This window comes from Echiichthys vipera (genome assembly GCF_963691815.1).
Source record: "Echiichthys vipera genome assembly, chromosome: 21".
In the NCBI taxonomy this organism is placed as follows: domain Eukaryota; kingdom Metazoa; phylum Chordata; class Actinopteri; order Perciformes; family Trachinidae; genus Echiichthys; species Echiichthys vipera.
The window spans coordinates 9,069,117-9,086,946 of NC_139846.1; the positions used below are offsets into that span (position 1 = coordinate 9,069,117).

Sequence of the window (17,830 nt, forward strand, 5' to 3'; positions counted from 1 at the left end):
CTGCAGGACCCTTCATGTTGCGTATGAGCGTTACATTTTTTTCATTAACTCCAGGTGCACTATCCCATCTTTCCCCCCTCTGTCATCATTGGTCAGAACTGCACATCCAACTTCAAGCAGCGCTTTACTTTCCGCTCTGTTTAAACCAAGTCCAGATAGGCGGAAATACATGACAGACAATCTCTGCCCTACTTGCAGCTACACCACATGGGCACGCACATCATACACACGGAGAGAGACACACGTAGACGTGAAGCCACAGAAGACAGCCCACTTCGGGAAAAAACAGGGCTGAGGGCCAGTTCTGAATCTGCCTCTGGCTGTCCTTGACAAACCTCCGGGCCAGATCCTCCTGGGTGGTCTAAAGCAGCGCGGAGCTCTGAGACGATTTATCTGGATAGTTGACAACTTCTGCAGCAATCATCCAGGCTGCTCGTGTCCCCACAGAGAGCACATGTCACTGCCTTAAAAGCAATGTTGCTTTACAATGACATTGTGGGGTTGTTTTTATGTGGTATTCACTTTATTTGGGAGCAGTTCTGGGGAAGGTTTGAGGAGGCTCAGTTTGAGGTTTTTATTTGTTTGCTAGTATGATTACAGAGATATTCCTATTGAAACTTTGTAGGCTACTGTTAGTCCATAGCTGCTGTGTCACATAAAAAATGCACATAATGATAAAACAAACACTACACACACACACACACAAACCACAGTTACATGATGAAAACACTCAATAGCTACTGATATTTACATCCCATATTGTAAAAAATTTAAAAGTAAAACAATAGAAAGTATCAAAATGTTCAATCCACAGAGAAATGCACACAGCCCGTAATGAGAAACAATGTCTTTAAACAAACTGTCATGACTTCCTGTACAGTTGTGATGTCACAACCCGACTATGCTGACCAATCAGAGCAGACTGGGGTTTTTCAGGAGAGCTTCTTAAAGAGACAGGCACTAAAATGGAGCGTTTCAGTCAGAGGGTGAATACAGCTATATTCAGGCAGACAGTGAGAAAAATGATATTTTTTTGAACATTACAATATGTAAACGTTCGACCATAAATGCAAAATATAGGTATGAACCTGAAATTTAGCATCATGTCCCCTTCAGAATGACATGATATCCATATAATTTACAATATAACATTACAACATTACACTGTAAAACATCATGAATGAATTTAGCGGAACGAAAACCAAATACAGTATTTGTTTAACGTTAAATATCAATACTGTTATGTGTATCAATACATCAATACTAAAAGGGCAAAAAGTACAATATATATTAGGCTTTGATATTTTTAAATCAAACAAATAAATGGACTACATTTTCAACCTGTTCTCATCCCATCTAGTCATGTTTTGTTAGGGGCCTTTGATATAACTCGTCACTGCCCTCAGCAGCTCTCTGTGTCAAAAGCATGATGCTCCCAGTCACTGTTTTTAACAAGCGGTTAACATGTTGTTTATGTTATTACTCACATAAAACTACGTGGTAAAGTTTAAGCAACAAAACAAATTAGTTAAGGTAAGGAAAAGATTGTTGGCACTGTTAAAATAAGTGGTTTTGTAACGTTACTACAGTGATGCATGGGAAATGAACAGGACACCTCAGAGTTTAGCGATGTTAAACCTGAGCTTCTTATATCACCGCATACTAGTTAACATCTAAAAGCCATGACAAACCAATGGTATTTGATAACCAGGGAAAAAGAACGGGCTGGCATTTTTTATTATCCAAAGCACTTTTTAGCCTCTCATTCACGGAAACACGTTACCACAAAAGGTCCTAGCTGACCACCATCGGGAGCAAGTTGGCATTCAGTGCCTTGCCCTTCCACATGTGGACAGGAGGAGTCAGGGATCTAACCACCAACCCTGCAATCAGTGGACAACCCGCTCTACCTCCTGAGCCACAGTCTCCACTACAACCATACAGCAATTAAGACAAAACTCTCTTTTTAACTTCATCTGGGTCATCTTGCCCTCATGAAAATGAATAAGCATCACTGTATGTGTACTACCATATCTAAAAATGTAGTATAGCAGAATGAAAGCTACCTAAGTAGCACTTCCCAACCCATAACTGACATTACTAACAATAAAATGTAGTGAATATGCCAGGACAACCACTGTAGAAGAAACATGTTGTGGATACACTTGATTGTCAGTTAACTTTTGACTGAACTTGTGCCTATTTTTTGAAGTGGCAGCAGATGTTGATAACAGGAAAATGACATTTAGCTGTCTTAGGGAATGTCTTATTATTTTCATTTAAATTTATTGTATTCTTGAGTGAAGCTGTGTACCAAACAAGAGCTATTCAGGTGTATTTGAATGTGTGTTTCCTCTTGCCCGCAGTGAACACATATTAAAGACACTTTTCAGTGCAGTCTAATGCAATTACAATAAATCAGTGCACCAACCAGTGTAGTATTATTACAGCACAGAACGTTTCTATCAGAAGTATCAACAGAAAGCCCAGAGGAGTCTGTTAGACTTGGTGCCGACAAACAGAAACAGGCCTCCAGCCTCATTATTGCTTGTTTTTAAATATGTTCCTGGACCATCTACTATCAATAAGAATGTATTTTAAGAGATCAGTTTGCACCTCTGGGTCGTTTTAAACCAAATAACTGCTCACAATTATGTTTTCCTAATTATGATTATTTCATGATTACATTACAAAGCTCCCTAGCCACAGCAAACACCACACGGTCTCCAGGCTATTGAGGGAGTTGAGGTGACGGTGTCACTGAAAGCAATTAAAAAGCTATCAGAGGCTGCTGAAAAGAAAACATTTCCTATAGATTGCACAGTTAACTACTGACCTGAGCCAAATGTGGCCACAGGAGCACTAAGATGTTATTACTCTCTGCAGGCGCTGTGCTGTTATTCCTCCGTGGTGTTGGATGCTAAATTGGGCTCAGTAATGACCACAAACAGCACTTTGCACCGCTGTTTCAAAGAATAGCACATCAGGAGCGATTGTCTCCACTCGACTTGTCATTGTTCACATGAACCCTCAAAGTCATCTGGTAAATTTTAGATGCGTTGTTTCACTCCAGTGTAGGGGTGCAGGGGTGTCTGCAAAAGGGGGTAAAAGTGGGATTATCATGGGACCCTGCATCATTCCTATATAATATTCTTAATACCTGTCCCCCGGTCCCACTCTAAGCAAAATCAGACAAAGCGATTTACAGCACGCAGGTTCACCAGAAACTCCTTCAGCACAGGCTCCAGCCCAGGCTCCAGCAGCGACCAGTCCGCCAAAGACAGACCCAGATCCAGCTTTGCCGCCTCATTCAGCCTGCAGTCAGAGCTCCAGCAGCTGCTCAAGGCAGCAGCAGCTCCTCCTCTAGCCTGGAGCAGCTGGTCCCCGCTGATCCAGACAGGACCAGCCAAAAACAAGGGGGTGGTCCAGGACAACCTGTTCAACGACTCTGGCAGAAAATACTGCTGCGTGTGCCGCTGGCTAGACACAGGCTGCAGCGGGGCCGCAGTGTTTGTCCGTGGCTGCAGGACCTGGAGTTCACAGTCCTCTTGCTGGGATCCAACACCACCAAGGCTGTTTTACTGGGCCTACAGAAGGGAAGGAAAGTACGAGAGAACCTGGAGCAGGATTGAGGTATTTTTCTGTTATGTCCTTGTAGGGAACACATCAGGAGAGTGGTTTAAGTGATCGGATTGCGTTGCGTTTACATTTGCATTTAGTACTGTCCACTTGTGATCCGATCGCTGAAGATGCAATTTAAAACCAATTGCTTGTTTTCGATTCTCTGTGTACACAGTATTAGTAGAGATATTTCAGCTAATGATTATAAGTGTGTCTGTGTCCCTCTTTGGATTGAATCTGTTTTTTTATTCAATTCAATTCAATTCAATTTTATTTACAGTGCCAAATCATAACAAAAGTTATCTCAGGACACTTTACAGAGTAGGTATAGACCACACTCTATGACTTATTTATGATTTACATAGACCCAACAATTCCCCCGTAGAGTACGGTGGCAAAGAAAACCTTCACTATAACAGGCAGGAACGTGGGACAGACCCAGCTCTGTGGAGGACGGACATCTGTCTGCACCGGTTGGGGAAGAAGAAAAGGAGAGAGAAAGAGAGAAAAGACAGACAGATGGACAGAGAGAGACAGAGACAGATACAAAGACAGAGACAGACACACTTCCAGTAACTATAATAATATCTATAGTAATGTGAATATGACTTACATGTTAAGGCAGTTAATACAGCAGAATAGTAGAAACAAGCACAGCTAAGGTGACAGATTATAATAGTAGCAGGAAGCATCATGCAGGACCACGGCAGCAGGCACCACCACGATTTATGATGTTAATACTTCTTTTCTTGTGTTGTTGATACTTGGAAGTGTGTTTTTTTGTATGTTTAGAACAGAATCAAACCAGAACAAATCATTTACAAACATAATAAGAAGACTGACGCTAAAAAACTGCAGAAGAGTAGATAGTAATAAAAGGAAAATATCAGACATTAAACAAGCAATGTATAATTTGATGCACCAGTGTGGGTCCAAACCCTAATTAAGCCTAAATGCCTCACATACTCTTTTAGCTACATGTATATTATTAAAGAAGTCTATTAATAGTTTAAGACCTGCGTCAAGGAGATGAATTGATCTGATTTCCCGCTCTCTACAACGAGCCAATCTTGAATCCTGTTTGTGTTTCCGTACGGATTCAATATAAAGGTCATGTGTTTATGTAGACTCTTTTATATTGACTCTATATAACTACAGGCCTCTCTTCTGAGCTTGTGACCCCACCCATGAAAGGATTATTGTGCAAAAGCTCTTCACTTAAATAAATCCCACTTTCTTCACAGAATATTGCGCTCAGCTCCTCGTGCCCCAGTAGTATTTCCTGAGATATCCCGTTTTTAGGGGTTAAAGGGATTCAGTTCCCACAAGCTCCCACTTCTACACTTATTTGCCTGAGCAGCAAAAGGCCCTCACTTCAACTGTGTGTGTGTACAATATAAGTGTGTATGGGTGTACGTACTGTAAGTGTTGTTACTTTAGCAACATTAAAACCCAGCTGGCTACAGTCACTGGGGGGTTTCGGGGTAAGCTCTGGACCCAGCAGGCCAGTCACGTAACGTCCCTGAACATCTGTGTGAAGACTGAGGACCAGATTAAACACATAAGGCTGTAACACACACACACATGTACATACACTGCAAAACCCTGGTCCATGTGTTGACGCACCTAATGTCTTCCTTGACAGCTGATTTTTAAGCTCTTTGGGTAATCAGGTTGGAGGGTAGAAACAGCCCTGCGGGCAAGTGGATGACGGCGTCGGCAGCTGCGCTTGGGCACGTCACCTCCTCCAGAAACCGTCGCTTCTCAGGTATTGTAAGTCACCCTGACCTCCCCGAGGGGACAGGTCCATTCAGTAAATGATCGCGACCCGGGCAACATCATTAGGTAGCAGCTCCTTGGCAGAGTGATAAGCAGAAACACTCCAGTGGGAAATGCTTACAGTGCACTTAGAGGTTGACAGGGATAATATGGGCCACGCTCTTGTTATTCTTTGCAGAGCTGTGCATCATTTGTACGCTTCAGCTAGAAATACAGATTAGTCACAAACCGAGATATGGAGCAGATGAGGCGCTGAGCTGCGGCCGTGCGGAATTTTATGATTTCTTATTGTCCATTTCTTAACCTCTCACCCGGACAGTGATTGTCCAATCATAGCTCAGCAACGGAGGCATGGGGGAGGGGGCTGTGTTGGGAGGGTTACTTTTTTAATTTATTCCACTACTAGATTACTGAATACATGCCCTAAAAAGTAATTTGTAACATATTCCATTTGATTACTCAAATTACATAAAGTATTCTAAATACTTTGGATTAGTTCAAAATGATCTTGCTGAGCTAATTTGTCCTGGTCTTATATTTCCATGCAAACCAAAATCTTCTCTGACATTGTCATGTGGCAGGTGCACAAATTTGTTGCATTTTAAAAGATGATGTTGTTGGCATGTGTCTACTATATATTTGACAGCAAAACTTAACATTGACAGGAAAGGGGGGAGAGAGAGAGAGCAAGACATGCAGGAACCCGAGGCCACTGCAGCACAGACTCAGGCCCTTTGCATATGGGTTGCACGCTCTACCAGTTGAGCTGGGCTGCACCCTAAACTATTGCACCTAAAAAAAATGTTTATGAGAACTTTGTTTGTCGTGAATTTTAGAGAAAATAGAGCAGAAAAACTAAATAAAAGGGCACTTGGAGAACGCAGACCTCCACAAAAGGCCATGCCGCATCTCGCAACGTTTATGAAAGTGAAAACTCATTTGTAAGTCCTCCCTGTAATCTGGATCTGCTCCAAAATTGAATGGGTTCTTCTTTGGCTCAGGATATACAAGAACACAACCTCCGTGGTTATGTTCTACTTTAAAAGACAGTAACAATATTTAATACACCAATAATTGGAACTGGAACAAAATACAGTGACTGGGCGATGCCACAAAACTTGGTTTCCAGAGAGAGAAATATGTTGTGATTTATGAGGCTATTTCTGAATACAGTTTAATCAACACTAAATAATTTGCCACAACAACAGGAGGAATTTCTTTGTAATATTCTCTGTTAATTACTTAATCACATGCATGTTTAAACACAAGACAGTTTTCGATTATAAATAAATGAACTAAAGAGGTGATCTGAGCTCACAAGCACACAGTAACAGCAGCGGCAGAGATGTAAATATTGCATCTAAGCAACAGTAGTAAATCTGTGCTTTTATTGTAGACTCCATGTGTCCCATGAGAGAATGGAAAGCATTAAGCATACAATCGGGGGGGATGGATGAACGGTAATAGATGCTATCTGCAGATGTGATTGAACGCTATGTTGATTTGTGGTGACCCTTAATCATGTGTAATCACAGGGGAGCACTAATGGAGAGTTTGCGGTTACATAACACTGCATCAAAACCAAAGTTGTCCAAAAAACTGTCTATTGTTTGTTTTTCTTATGGAAATAATTCTAAATGCAATTGAGAATTATAGAATTTCACTTTCAGAAACTGTGTGTTTGAGTCTTGTGTTGGTTTTCTCAGCTTTCCTACTGTTCGTGTGTATAAATCTGTTTATACAGACACATTGTGGGGACTCACAACATTTTAAGGTTAGGGTTATGCAAGCAGCGGTTTGGATTACAGTAAGTCCCAAGGAAATGAATGTAAGTCAATGTTATGTCCTCTGAAGTGATGGAAACACAAATGTGTGTGTGTGTGTGTTTGAGGAATTTGCGTTCAGCTTTGATGGGCATCTTTGCACACAGTCATTTTCACACAAGCCTGAAGAAAGGTTTTCCAAAATGTCGGGTCAAAACAACAGCAACAAGTGAGCCCCATCAATTGACTGACGAGCTGACAAGCGTCTATTAAACCCATTTGAACTGGTGACGTGAAGGCACAGCACTAAAAATAGTCTGACAGGGGCTACGGTAAGTTATCTTACTGCTGCTGATGCAAAAGCACACAGGAGGCGTTTGTGGAGGGGAGGTGACATCTCAGACAGGGCAAATTTGCCGACATTGCTCGTGTGATTAGGCAATGAGGTATTTCTGGCAGCAAACAGATGGATTTTAGCAGCTACCGCCATTTATCAGCCGTAATGTAAAAAAACACTGCTTTTCTAATGGGATCTGCAAACACTCGCTGTGTGGGTTGGTTTCCATGGTGAGGAAAGCTAATCAGCCATTTCTCATCTTGAGTGACACAAACGGCGCTTAGAATACCCCTGAAATAGAGGCTTGAAGCATCCACTGTACCATACATCTCTCTACCTTGACCCCTCATGCGACCCCATAACATTAAACACCGCCTGTGTGAGTCAGAAGCGAGAAGATTACCATCTCACCTTATTACGCCATTTAAACGAGGCAGACGTCAGAATGAGCAGCAGTGTTTAACTGCCCTTGTATAGAGCGCAAGATTGTTGGTTCTCTTAAAGAATAGAGACAGCCGGCCTTCATTTGCCACGAGATGAAACTCATTCTCAGAGTATATATAGCGAGGTAATTGAGCGTTGAATTACTTTTTGCATCAGCACCACTCAATGACACTGATTCTGATGTAGTAATATATTATCTCCCTCTTTGCGGTAATTTATCCCCAAAATGACACCTAATGGAGAGTGAACATTCTCCTTTATCTTGAAAAACAACCTATCAAACTTGTTAAAAGCAACAAAAAAAAAAAATTCTTTCTCTAACCATGTGAGGGTCAGGACTTCAGAAAGCCTGCCGTGACATTGTGCTTTTTCATTATGTAAAGTCACGTCTCCCGAGTTTGACTTCTGAGCGTTGCCATTCCCTATAGAAATGAAATAAATGAGTTTCACATCAAGTAATGCAATGAGCCGCGGTTATATGTAGATCTCCAAAAATTTGATTACATCTGCTATAATTGAGTTGACACCTCTACCTTGGATTATACTGCAGAGAAAGAAGAAAAAACACATTAACAGGCTACTCGTGATGACTGGAGAAAGATGGAGCAATAGATGTCTAAACGGAAGACGGACAGATTACATCAAATGGAAAAACAGATGCCAGTCAACGAGAAAGAAAAAAAAGAGGACAATCTTTATTTCAATCTTTCAAACCTGTAATAAAGTGTGAGAATGCAACTACAAAGACCAGAAGGCAAGGCGAGGGCACGGTTTCCTTCAGTGCAGATTCACAGTAAAGACACAGATAACCTCTGCATTTGAAAAACAACCGGTGTGCTTAGGTTGAGGTGCCTAAGTCCATCAAATGACAAGATTCACTGAGCTACAGAAGCACGATGAAATGAAGAAAAAACAATCTTATTACTCAGTTACACTTTGTTTAAAATAAGAAAGGGTGACAGAATAGGGAGGAAGGATGACACAATAGCATGAACAGCTCAAAACATTTGAGTCCACTTAGTATCTTAGTGGTTTGCTCAGTTGTCATGGAGTTGGCTCAGCTGCCACTACAGTACGTGAGATGTGACTGAAAGCAAGTAAAAGTTTGGATGTGTAAGAGTTTGTTGGGTGTGTTCCAATAGGCGTACTAACATACTATTTCATATGCCAGAAAAATGATAAATATGTTCGCATTTTGCAGTTTGCAAGCCAGCGTGCTTTTCTGGCTATTCGGACCCACAATCCTCTGCACAGCGGAAGATGCGTCATATTGACTGAGCCACCGAGAAAGTACTACGAACTGCGACAGATGTGTAAGCAAGAGGGTCAAAGTTCAAAGAACAATGTTATGAGAGTATTTTGCATGCATGCAAGGGTACGTACTTTGTAAGGGCAGCTGCAGTACGGAAGTATTAGATACGGAACGCAGCATTTATCAGACTACTCCTCCCAAGGTCAAGCATGAGCTCGAGGCTCATTCATCACCGTGTGTTGGAAGTTCCCTCGAGAATAAACCTGTTTCAAAACCTTTCATTGCTCATTTCAAACTCATAATTACTCTGCAGCTCTGTACGTTAAATATAAGGCATGAGTGTTTCGGATGAATAATAATCCACTCTAGAGGAATAGTTTAATATATTGGAAAGTTTGCTTATTCTGGATTCCTGCTGAGAGTTAAATGCAGCCAATTAGCTTAGCTTAGCATGAGGACTGGAAGCAGGGGGAAACAGCTAGCAGGGCAGTGTTCAAAGAACATCCACTGATGTACGTTATATCTTGTTAGTTTAATCCGTACGAGAATGTGTAAAAACAACGTGTTCTGGCACCAGCTTCATATTTTCCCTTCAGCCATGAGTCAGCTTTTTCATCTAACGCTTGGGAAGAAAGTGAATAAGCGAAAGTCCCAAAATGTCAAACTCTTGCCAACATGTTGTCACTTTTATCTGCCATCCTGGTTAGTTAAGATTTAATACAGTATTTGTGTTTGTTCTGTGCTCTCCCCATATGTTTGAAGTGGGTGGGGCTGCATTGGGAAAAAGATGATTGAGTAAGAATTCACAGTTGAAGAAAAATGTGCTTTTGTTGCCAGGGAAACACCACTGTAAATCAAATCTCAAAATTTCACCCTAGGTTTTTGAGTGTTAACGTTTTGACCTTTATTTTTTTTCTTTCTTTTGTCACAACTATTACATTTACACTAAATAATAATAATGAAACATGTTCTCAGGTGCTTTAACATGCCTCAAATCTAACAATGTTGTCGCAATTGTGCATCTTTCATATAAACGGCATTACACTTGGCTGTAGCAAATTTTAGGAACACTTGCTCTATTTATGTACTAACTCAGAAGAAGCCACGACCCCTGCTTGATGGAAGCGATTACACGCAAGTCACGAGGTATGAAAACAGGAGATAGATGGATTTCTACTTGAGAAAACTTACAATAGGACGTTTTATGACAGAGAAAGGGGATGAAACTAAGTAGTGGAAGACTGGCTTTTTTTTTAAAGCTCAGTGTAAGTCTCAGTGCATTGGGACTTAAACTTCAACCTGCCTTCTGAATTCAATATTGCAACCAGTGATGGAGGATAGATTGAAATATGGAAACAGACAGAGCCAGTCTATCTGAGGAATAGGAGTTGTTAAAAGCTGCAGGAACTACTGAAGCATGTTATGGGTGTCTGCTGCACAGGTGCAACACATCTATAATAGGAATTTTGAGCAGGTTGGTCATGAAATGAAAAAATAAATATATGCATTTGCCATATTCCAGGATCAGACGGACTGATACCATTTACATTCCAGCTCTTTTCATCAAGCCTCCTCATAAACGGACACTTAAAGAAATACGCTGAAATGCATGACCGTCTCGGCACTTTGCACCTCTTCTAAAAGAAGAAGAAACATTTTCAGGCATTAACGTACAACACAAAAAGCACAATTCATTTATGGCAGATTTTCCTTCTCGGGCACTTCCTTTGCTTTCAACACATCAATCACTATCAGGGGGTGTCACGATCCTCCAAATCCATCCAATTTCATTTGAATCGTTAAGGTGATCGTAAGGTCACGATCGATGGCTATGCCACAATAAGAGCCACGACTTGGCAGAGGGGTACTTTATCTCAACATTTTGAGTTTCTCAGAGTTTACGGGGGGCACCTGAACTCATCACAAAGTCCCATCAGGAACCTCATTCTTTACCCTTAATTGTTTGTTTATATAACAGGAAGGCAAAATGTTCTTCTCACTGCAGCAGTGGCCATGGTGTCCAGAGAAGTGAAGCTGCAGGCAACTGGTAAGCTAACGTTACTCTTTAGCTGCATGCTTCCGGCCAGTAAGCTACGCTGTTTCTTTTGTGAATTTCTGATCCTGCTTTTCATACGATGATCGTGACACCCCTAATCCCTATGCATGATAAGCCTACACTTTGTGTTCAGGGTAGAGGTGAACAAAATATCTCAAAAAATGTTGTATTTAGTCTGAAGGCAAGATTTGGGATATCACAGTAAACTGGAATAAAAAATAGAAGAGATTGGGATACGACAAAAAAAAAAAGATATAATGGGGGAATTTAAGTGGTTACAAAACAATGAGAGAAAGGGTCACACGTTACATTGAATAAACCACTGGTTGGTTCAAAATCACAATAAATAAGCGGTGTGTTTGGTTCACAGCCATCCCTCGTTCTCTTGAACATTATGTGTTCGCACTCCGTCATTTAAAAAAGCTGTTTGTCTGAAACGTGACTCAGTGGCTTCACTGAGCAGCTGACCTTTAACACAGAAAGATGGGGGAACAGTCTGTGCTCGAGGGGCTTTGAGGGGAAGTGATATGAAAGACAAAGAAGCAGAATAGTAATACATTGATATGTCTTTGAGTTTCATGTCACTGCATTTGACTAGGCCTATCATCCTCTATCCGGTGGGAGCCCCTCTGTTAATCGGTTTTCTTCTCCTCAGGATCCTTCTCCCCAACATCGTCTTCCTCGTTCTCGCCCTCTTCAGGGCCCTCCAGCTCAGCGGCGTGTTGCCTCTCCTCCTCCTCTTCCTCCTCTTCATCAGTCAGGCCCTCCCTCTTGAGCGCATCTATGTCATCCGAACCATCATCCGACTCAGCTGTGCAGATGCCATAGCACATCAGGCTAATTACCCCCAGCGGTAGGCCGAACAGGAAGCAGCCCAGCAGCGGAGAGCTGCGAAACACCGACTGATGTGGGGAAGAGAGACAGCAAAAGATTAAAAGAAGACTAAGCAGGGGTAGTGGGAGGGAGAATATGGAGACAAAAGTAACGAGATCCAAGTGGGTTGAGGGAAATAATGGAGTAAATGAGAATAGCAAGAAAGGACAGAAAGTAGAACGATATATGACTTTTCTTTCACAATTAAGTATTTTGCATTAGAAACTCAGTCTTATGCTCTCCACTTGTCTTAAAGCCACCATCCTCTTGATAAACATATAAATACAATTTAAAAAAAAAATCCATCTACAAACATCAACATCACTCAGAATCCCTTTCAAGACCTCCTTTTTTCTTGTTCTATTCAAGTGTGGATTACCAACGGGGGGAAAGTGGGCAACTGCCCAGCAGGACGCCAGGGCCGGATTATTATCTTTGTGGTAATTTGATTAATTGCAAACTTGCTCAGAAGAAAGCAAGTGAATAAGTATTGATGAGGGCCAGAAGGGGGATCCCAGCAAGAGTAACTTCATGTGGCTGAAGCAAGCTGCAACCTCTGGGGCTGGAAAATTAAGCAAATGTGGAAGCCTGTGAATATTCTCATTTGTCCAGGTCATCGTTATCCCCAAAGCAATTTCAGTCAAAAGCAACAGGACTTGGTCAAATAACCAAGTCCAGTTGCTTTTGACTGAAATTGCTTTGGGGAAAGCAAATGTGGAAGTACCAAGAACTATAGTTCCTCCAACGGCCACTCGAGTCTGGCTCCAAAACTGAGTTAATCCCCATAGACCCACATGGTAAAATGCCCAACTTTACAGCTGAAATAAACATGTTTACAGCCTGGCACAAAACAATCTTTTCTCCTTAGCTAATTTCCCCATTCATGACAACTGTAAGAGAGGTGAGGTTTTATAGAACTCACCCGTTCAAATTATATTAAGACTTAAAGTTCTGCATAATTCAAATATGTATAAATATGTCTGGTGTGAAACCACCGTCTCTGATCTCTGTAGAGGTTATTGTTGGTCACTTTAGAGAAATAAAGGAAACTCCTACATCTGAATATTCACTTAACTACACATTGTAAACACGACCGCAACTTCTGCGTCAACGGAAAATGAAGTGGGTCGAACGATATGTCACTTAGCAACACAACAAAATCATCCACCATCCACACCCTCGGACCGAAATCCACTAACATGGAAACCACAAACTGGGGTAAGGGGTAGTATTCCAGCAAAGCAGTACTGGCTCTTGGCAGAACACAAAAAAGGTGCATGATGTGTAGTCTGCCATGTGCACTGTCCATGATGTGTACTTAAAGGCAAAAAGGATGCATGCACTAGTGGGGTTCAGTAGGGTCCACCAAATGGGTTAATCCGGCTCGATTCACACATAAAAACTACAAACACACTAATGATGAACCTCTTTCTTTCATTCTTCTCCAGTACAGTACAGTACCGATGTGGAATGGGTATCTGTCCGTTTAAGAAAAGTGTTTACATCTCTCTCACAGCCAGTGTTTGCATAATAACAGTAAAGAGCCTCTCATTAGCTATTAGGTAGAATGAATTCCTATTTACAGATCCCAAAAATATTTTTGAGGAAAATTGCACACACGCTTTTCATGTTTTAAGCGGAGACGCTGCAGTTTTATTCATTCATGTATTCGTTCATTTGCATTATGCCATTAAGGTTTGAGAGTGTGTTTAGAAGGCAGGTCACAAATCATTTGCAGGAACCTGACGCTGCCTTTAATATTTTAGTATTAATTACATTTCTGTCATGTAGCTTCAGGATGTCTGTACTATATTATACTGTTTGTTTCTATCTTTTAATGTGTCGTCCTGTTTGTTTTGTTTTACACTGATGGCAATATTGGAGAGTTTTTACCCTTTTATCTATAATCCTTTGGGTTTCTTGTACTTTTCAGATTGTGAACTGAAATAAAGAAAGAAATGTCAAACTTCAAACACAAGTAACGGTCCACCTTTACACACAAGTCTGTCTGAAAATATTTTCTGTTCCTTTTCTGGCTTCCTATAATAGGCTCAACTCCCATGACTACACACTGATGTGCGCAAACAAACTGAAACACATAAGCCCTTTTCACACTTGCACTGCAGACCTGAAATTTTCTACAGATTACCAGACAGAAGAACGCAAATGTCACGTGTTATATATATCTGTGTAATGTCCGATTGAGCTCCTGCGTGAATAGAGCAGGTCATTGTGCACACAATGATGATGTTTCTATCATGTGGTTATCATGCAAAACCATGACTGTATGAAAAATGGACGTATCATATCAGTCGGGTTCCGTTCTCTCAACTTGATCCAATCGTCCTCGCCTACGGGAGTCGCCATCTTGACTTTGACTCCGCCTCATTTCCTCTTAACAAAAAAGGCATGTATGTGACGATGTGGGGAGGGAGATACGTCCATCTGGCTGACATTTACCTCCAAGGAGAAGTGTGGGCCAGGGGCTAACTAACTGTTCATAAACTTTAACCTCCAATAAAATAAAAAACTAGCCTGGTACAAAAAAAAATCCAACCCCCTCAGTGTTGTCATGGATATATGACCTAAACATACAGACTAGAATGTCTGTATGTTTAACAGGTTTAATTATGCTGTGAAAACGGCCTGTTTAACATGGGGGTCAATGAGAAACTGCTCTATTATGCAAACTACGCCTAGTGGACACTCGGAAAACTGCAGTTTTTGGCACTTCCGTATTGGATCAACCATCTCCACACTCAACCATCGATCGCCTCGGGATCCCCCAGTTAGAGCTGGTTAATGTGGCCCGGGAAAGGGAAGTTTGGGGTCCCCTGCCAAAGCTGCTGCCCCCGCGACCTGACCCCGGATAAACGGTTGAAGATTAGATGAGGAAGTCGCTGTGGTGTGGGCTTGTGCAAAACAGGAAGAAAAACAAACATTCACAAAGTCACCAGCGACAATGTTTAAATGGAGCGATGAAGAGATTCAGGAACTTCTGTCCTCATTGGGCCGATCTCGAAATCAGACAAATTCAAGGAACGACAAGAGACCAAAAGGTAATTCATGGCCAAATAACAAACCAGGCTATGCGAGCGCTCTGTAATCCATATCCATGTCCTGCCTCCTGCCTGCTCTACACAGGCACCACCCCTCGCTAAACTAAACAGTATGTGTGCAAAAGGCTGCATGCACACACATGCCGTCATGTTTTTTGAGAGTGATTTACAACTTAATTTTTCTTGCAATGCTGCAGTTAAACTTTTCTTTCTCAGTTTATTTTTCAGTTCCACTTCATTTACTACCTGTAGATTGTAGATCAAATATATTTTGTGGCAGACTCTCCAAGGCCTCTAACTGACAGAAAACGGCACATTTTGGTAAATGTAAGTGTCAGTGCATTGATCCCTCCAAAACTTCCTTCACATCCATGCCCTGAACCTGCATGTAAAATTGGAACATTTTTGTGACACGTACTACTCCACTCCTGCAAAACACGATCCCTGCGGGCACAACAATGCCTGAGTCACTGAAGGAGAACTTCTTCTTTAAATGATCTCGGTGACAAATGAGTCATTTGGCCTTAATATAGCAGGATACATCAGAGACAATGTACCTAGCAGGGAGTAGTCGGTCACAACTTCTGTCAGCCACTGAGCTGAGAAATATTCATGCTCCCTCCAGTCACTGCCACAGGAAGAGGGATGGTAATTGCCGGTGCTGTGTGATGCTAGATGAGGTAGAGATGGGTATGCTTTGCTAACACAGCTGGCTATGAGTCATTGGGCCTAATGTGGCTGGTTCCCCGTGCTCCTGTCAGACGTGCATTTAGATGGGCTCTCCGGGGGCAAGGTGATGGCTGCTGCCTATCTGCCTCGTATCATATCATGTCAGCGTAAGCAAGACTAGCCGTGGTGAAGCATACGGCTCGCTAAATTTAGGCAAGCAAGAAGAAAATTGCTTTTCCTTTTTCTTACAGTCGTTAAATAAGCCTTTCACTCACAGATTCTAGGTTTGTGCCGTTACTAATGAGAAACAAATAAAATACTACACACTTTGTTCTTACACGGCCCAAAGAAAGAATTGTTGTTATTGTTTTTTTTGTATTTCTGGCAGGTTTTATTCTCCCACTGATTTAGAACTGTCAAACCAGACCTGACAGCTAAAATGGTAAACCTTCAAATAAAAAGTGATTCTACAAGCCTTTCTTCTTACCTCAAGGTTAACTTCCAGTCCTGACTATACCTGAATAACATTCCTGAAAAAAATCCATGAATTCCCTTTTGGAGTTCTCTACATCTCTCTAAGAACAGCGTTGATCTTTCACTGTGGTTACAGTACAACTGGAACATTACAACACAGCTGTATTTACATTCCAATCTCACCCGGGGTAAAATAAGCACCCGTTACCCTTACAGAACCAACTAGTTAGAGTAAAAGTGGGAGGGGAAAGCAAGTTCAGCCTCCTGACCCTGTTTACTCCTTCACCACCTCCTCCTGTTCCTGCTGGTGCTGCTGCCGGTTTCTCTTTCCACATACCGTGTTTACCGCTTGCATTGCATATTCTCACTTGAACTCCCTGTCTTGTTGTGTGAATGTTGTTTTTCTCCCACAGGGAAAGAGCAGGGCACTTGGGCATGGGTTTTACAGTATTAATGAACTCGGTGCAGGTTTTCAGGTCTTTTAAATGGTGGTTTATGTGAACGATGGACAAATGATCATCTGCAGTGCGAGAGGTCACGGACGAATTATCATCCCAATCTTGTTCCTCACAACTCCATACTAAAGGACCCTTCTTATGCTCATGTTCAGGTTCATACTTGCATTTTGTGTTTCTACTAGAACATGTTTATTTGCTTTAATGTTCAAAAATACATTGTTTTTCTCTTATTGTCTGAATAAACCTGTATTCACCCTCTGTCTGAAACGCTCCCTTTGAGCCCCTGTCTCTTCAAGTCCTCCTCCTGGAAAAGCCCAGTCTGCTCTGATTTGTCAGTGTTTCCAGGTATTATTCTGCATCTACGCTCTCGGTGTCTCTGCACCACCACTGCAGTCGGAGAAAGACTGTAACTGCACTGAAACAGCACTTTCGACCTATTTATAGTAAAGTTGTGACGGTGAGTGTTTTTATGTTTTCACAGTCTTTATATAGCACCTCGATCTGCTTTACAAAAAAAAGAAAAGACGTGGAAAATTATCTTTTTAAAATGTGTGACCTAAATCTTCAACCAATTCAGCACACTTATTGTGCTAATTACTTTATTATTTATTTTGAACAATTTATTAATTCGACACATTTGAGCATTGTGAACATCAACAACATTGTGCTTGGGAAATATTCTGACTATTTAAATGAAGCAGCTTTCAGTGAACTCCCACCAACTTACCATAATGGTGGATTTGGCATCAAAAGCCACACGTTTGATCCTCTGAATGAAGCCGTCACCTCCATACGCCTGCAGGGGGACAGATCAGTTAATAGAGACAGATGAGCTGCTGTGTCTAGTCTTGTCCAATTCTTTACAATTCCTTGGAGGCCAACCCGTAAATACCAAAACAATTATGAATCATTTTGTAAAAACTTCTCATCTTACTCACAAAGTAACACACAGAGTTATCCAAGTCTCAGGTATCCCGTCATCTGGTCAGTACATCCCAGACATTTAAAATATTGGTTAATTATCCGCTTCTCTGCACAAACGATC

The 17,830-nt window shown here is 41.5% G+C and overlaps 1 protein-coding gene across 1 annotated transcript in view; it reads right to left on the reverse strand.

Annotated features, from left to right (window-relative positions):
* Positions 1-8,619: 8,619 nt before the first annotated feature.
* Positions 8,620-17,830, reverse strand: part of tmx3b (thioredoxin related transmembrane protein 3b) — a 36,909-nt gene continuing 27,698 nt past the window's right edge. The window contains exons 15-16 of the mRNA XM_083936463.1: positions 17,513-17,581; positions 8,620-12,154 (exon numbers count right to left, since the gene is read on the reverse strand). Coding sequence (XP_083792589.1) covers positions 11,885-12,154; positions 17,513-17,581 — 339 coding nt within the window. The 3' untranslated portion in view covers positions 8,620-11,884. The remainder of the gene's footprint in view (positions 12,155-17,512; positions 17,582-17,830) is intronic.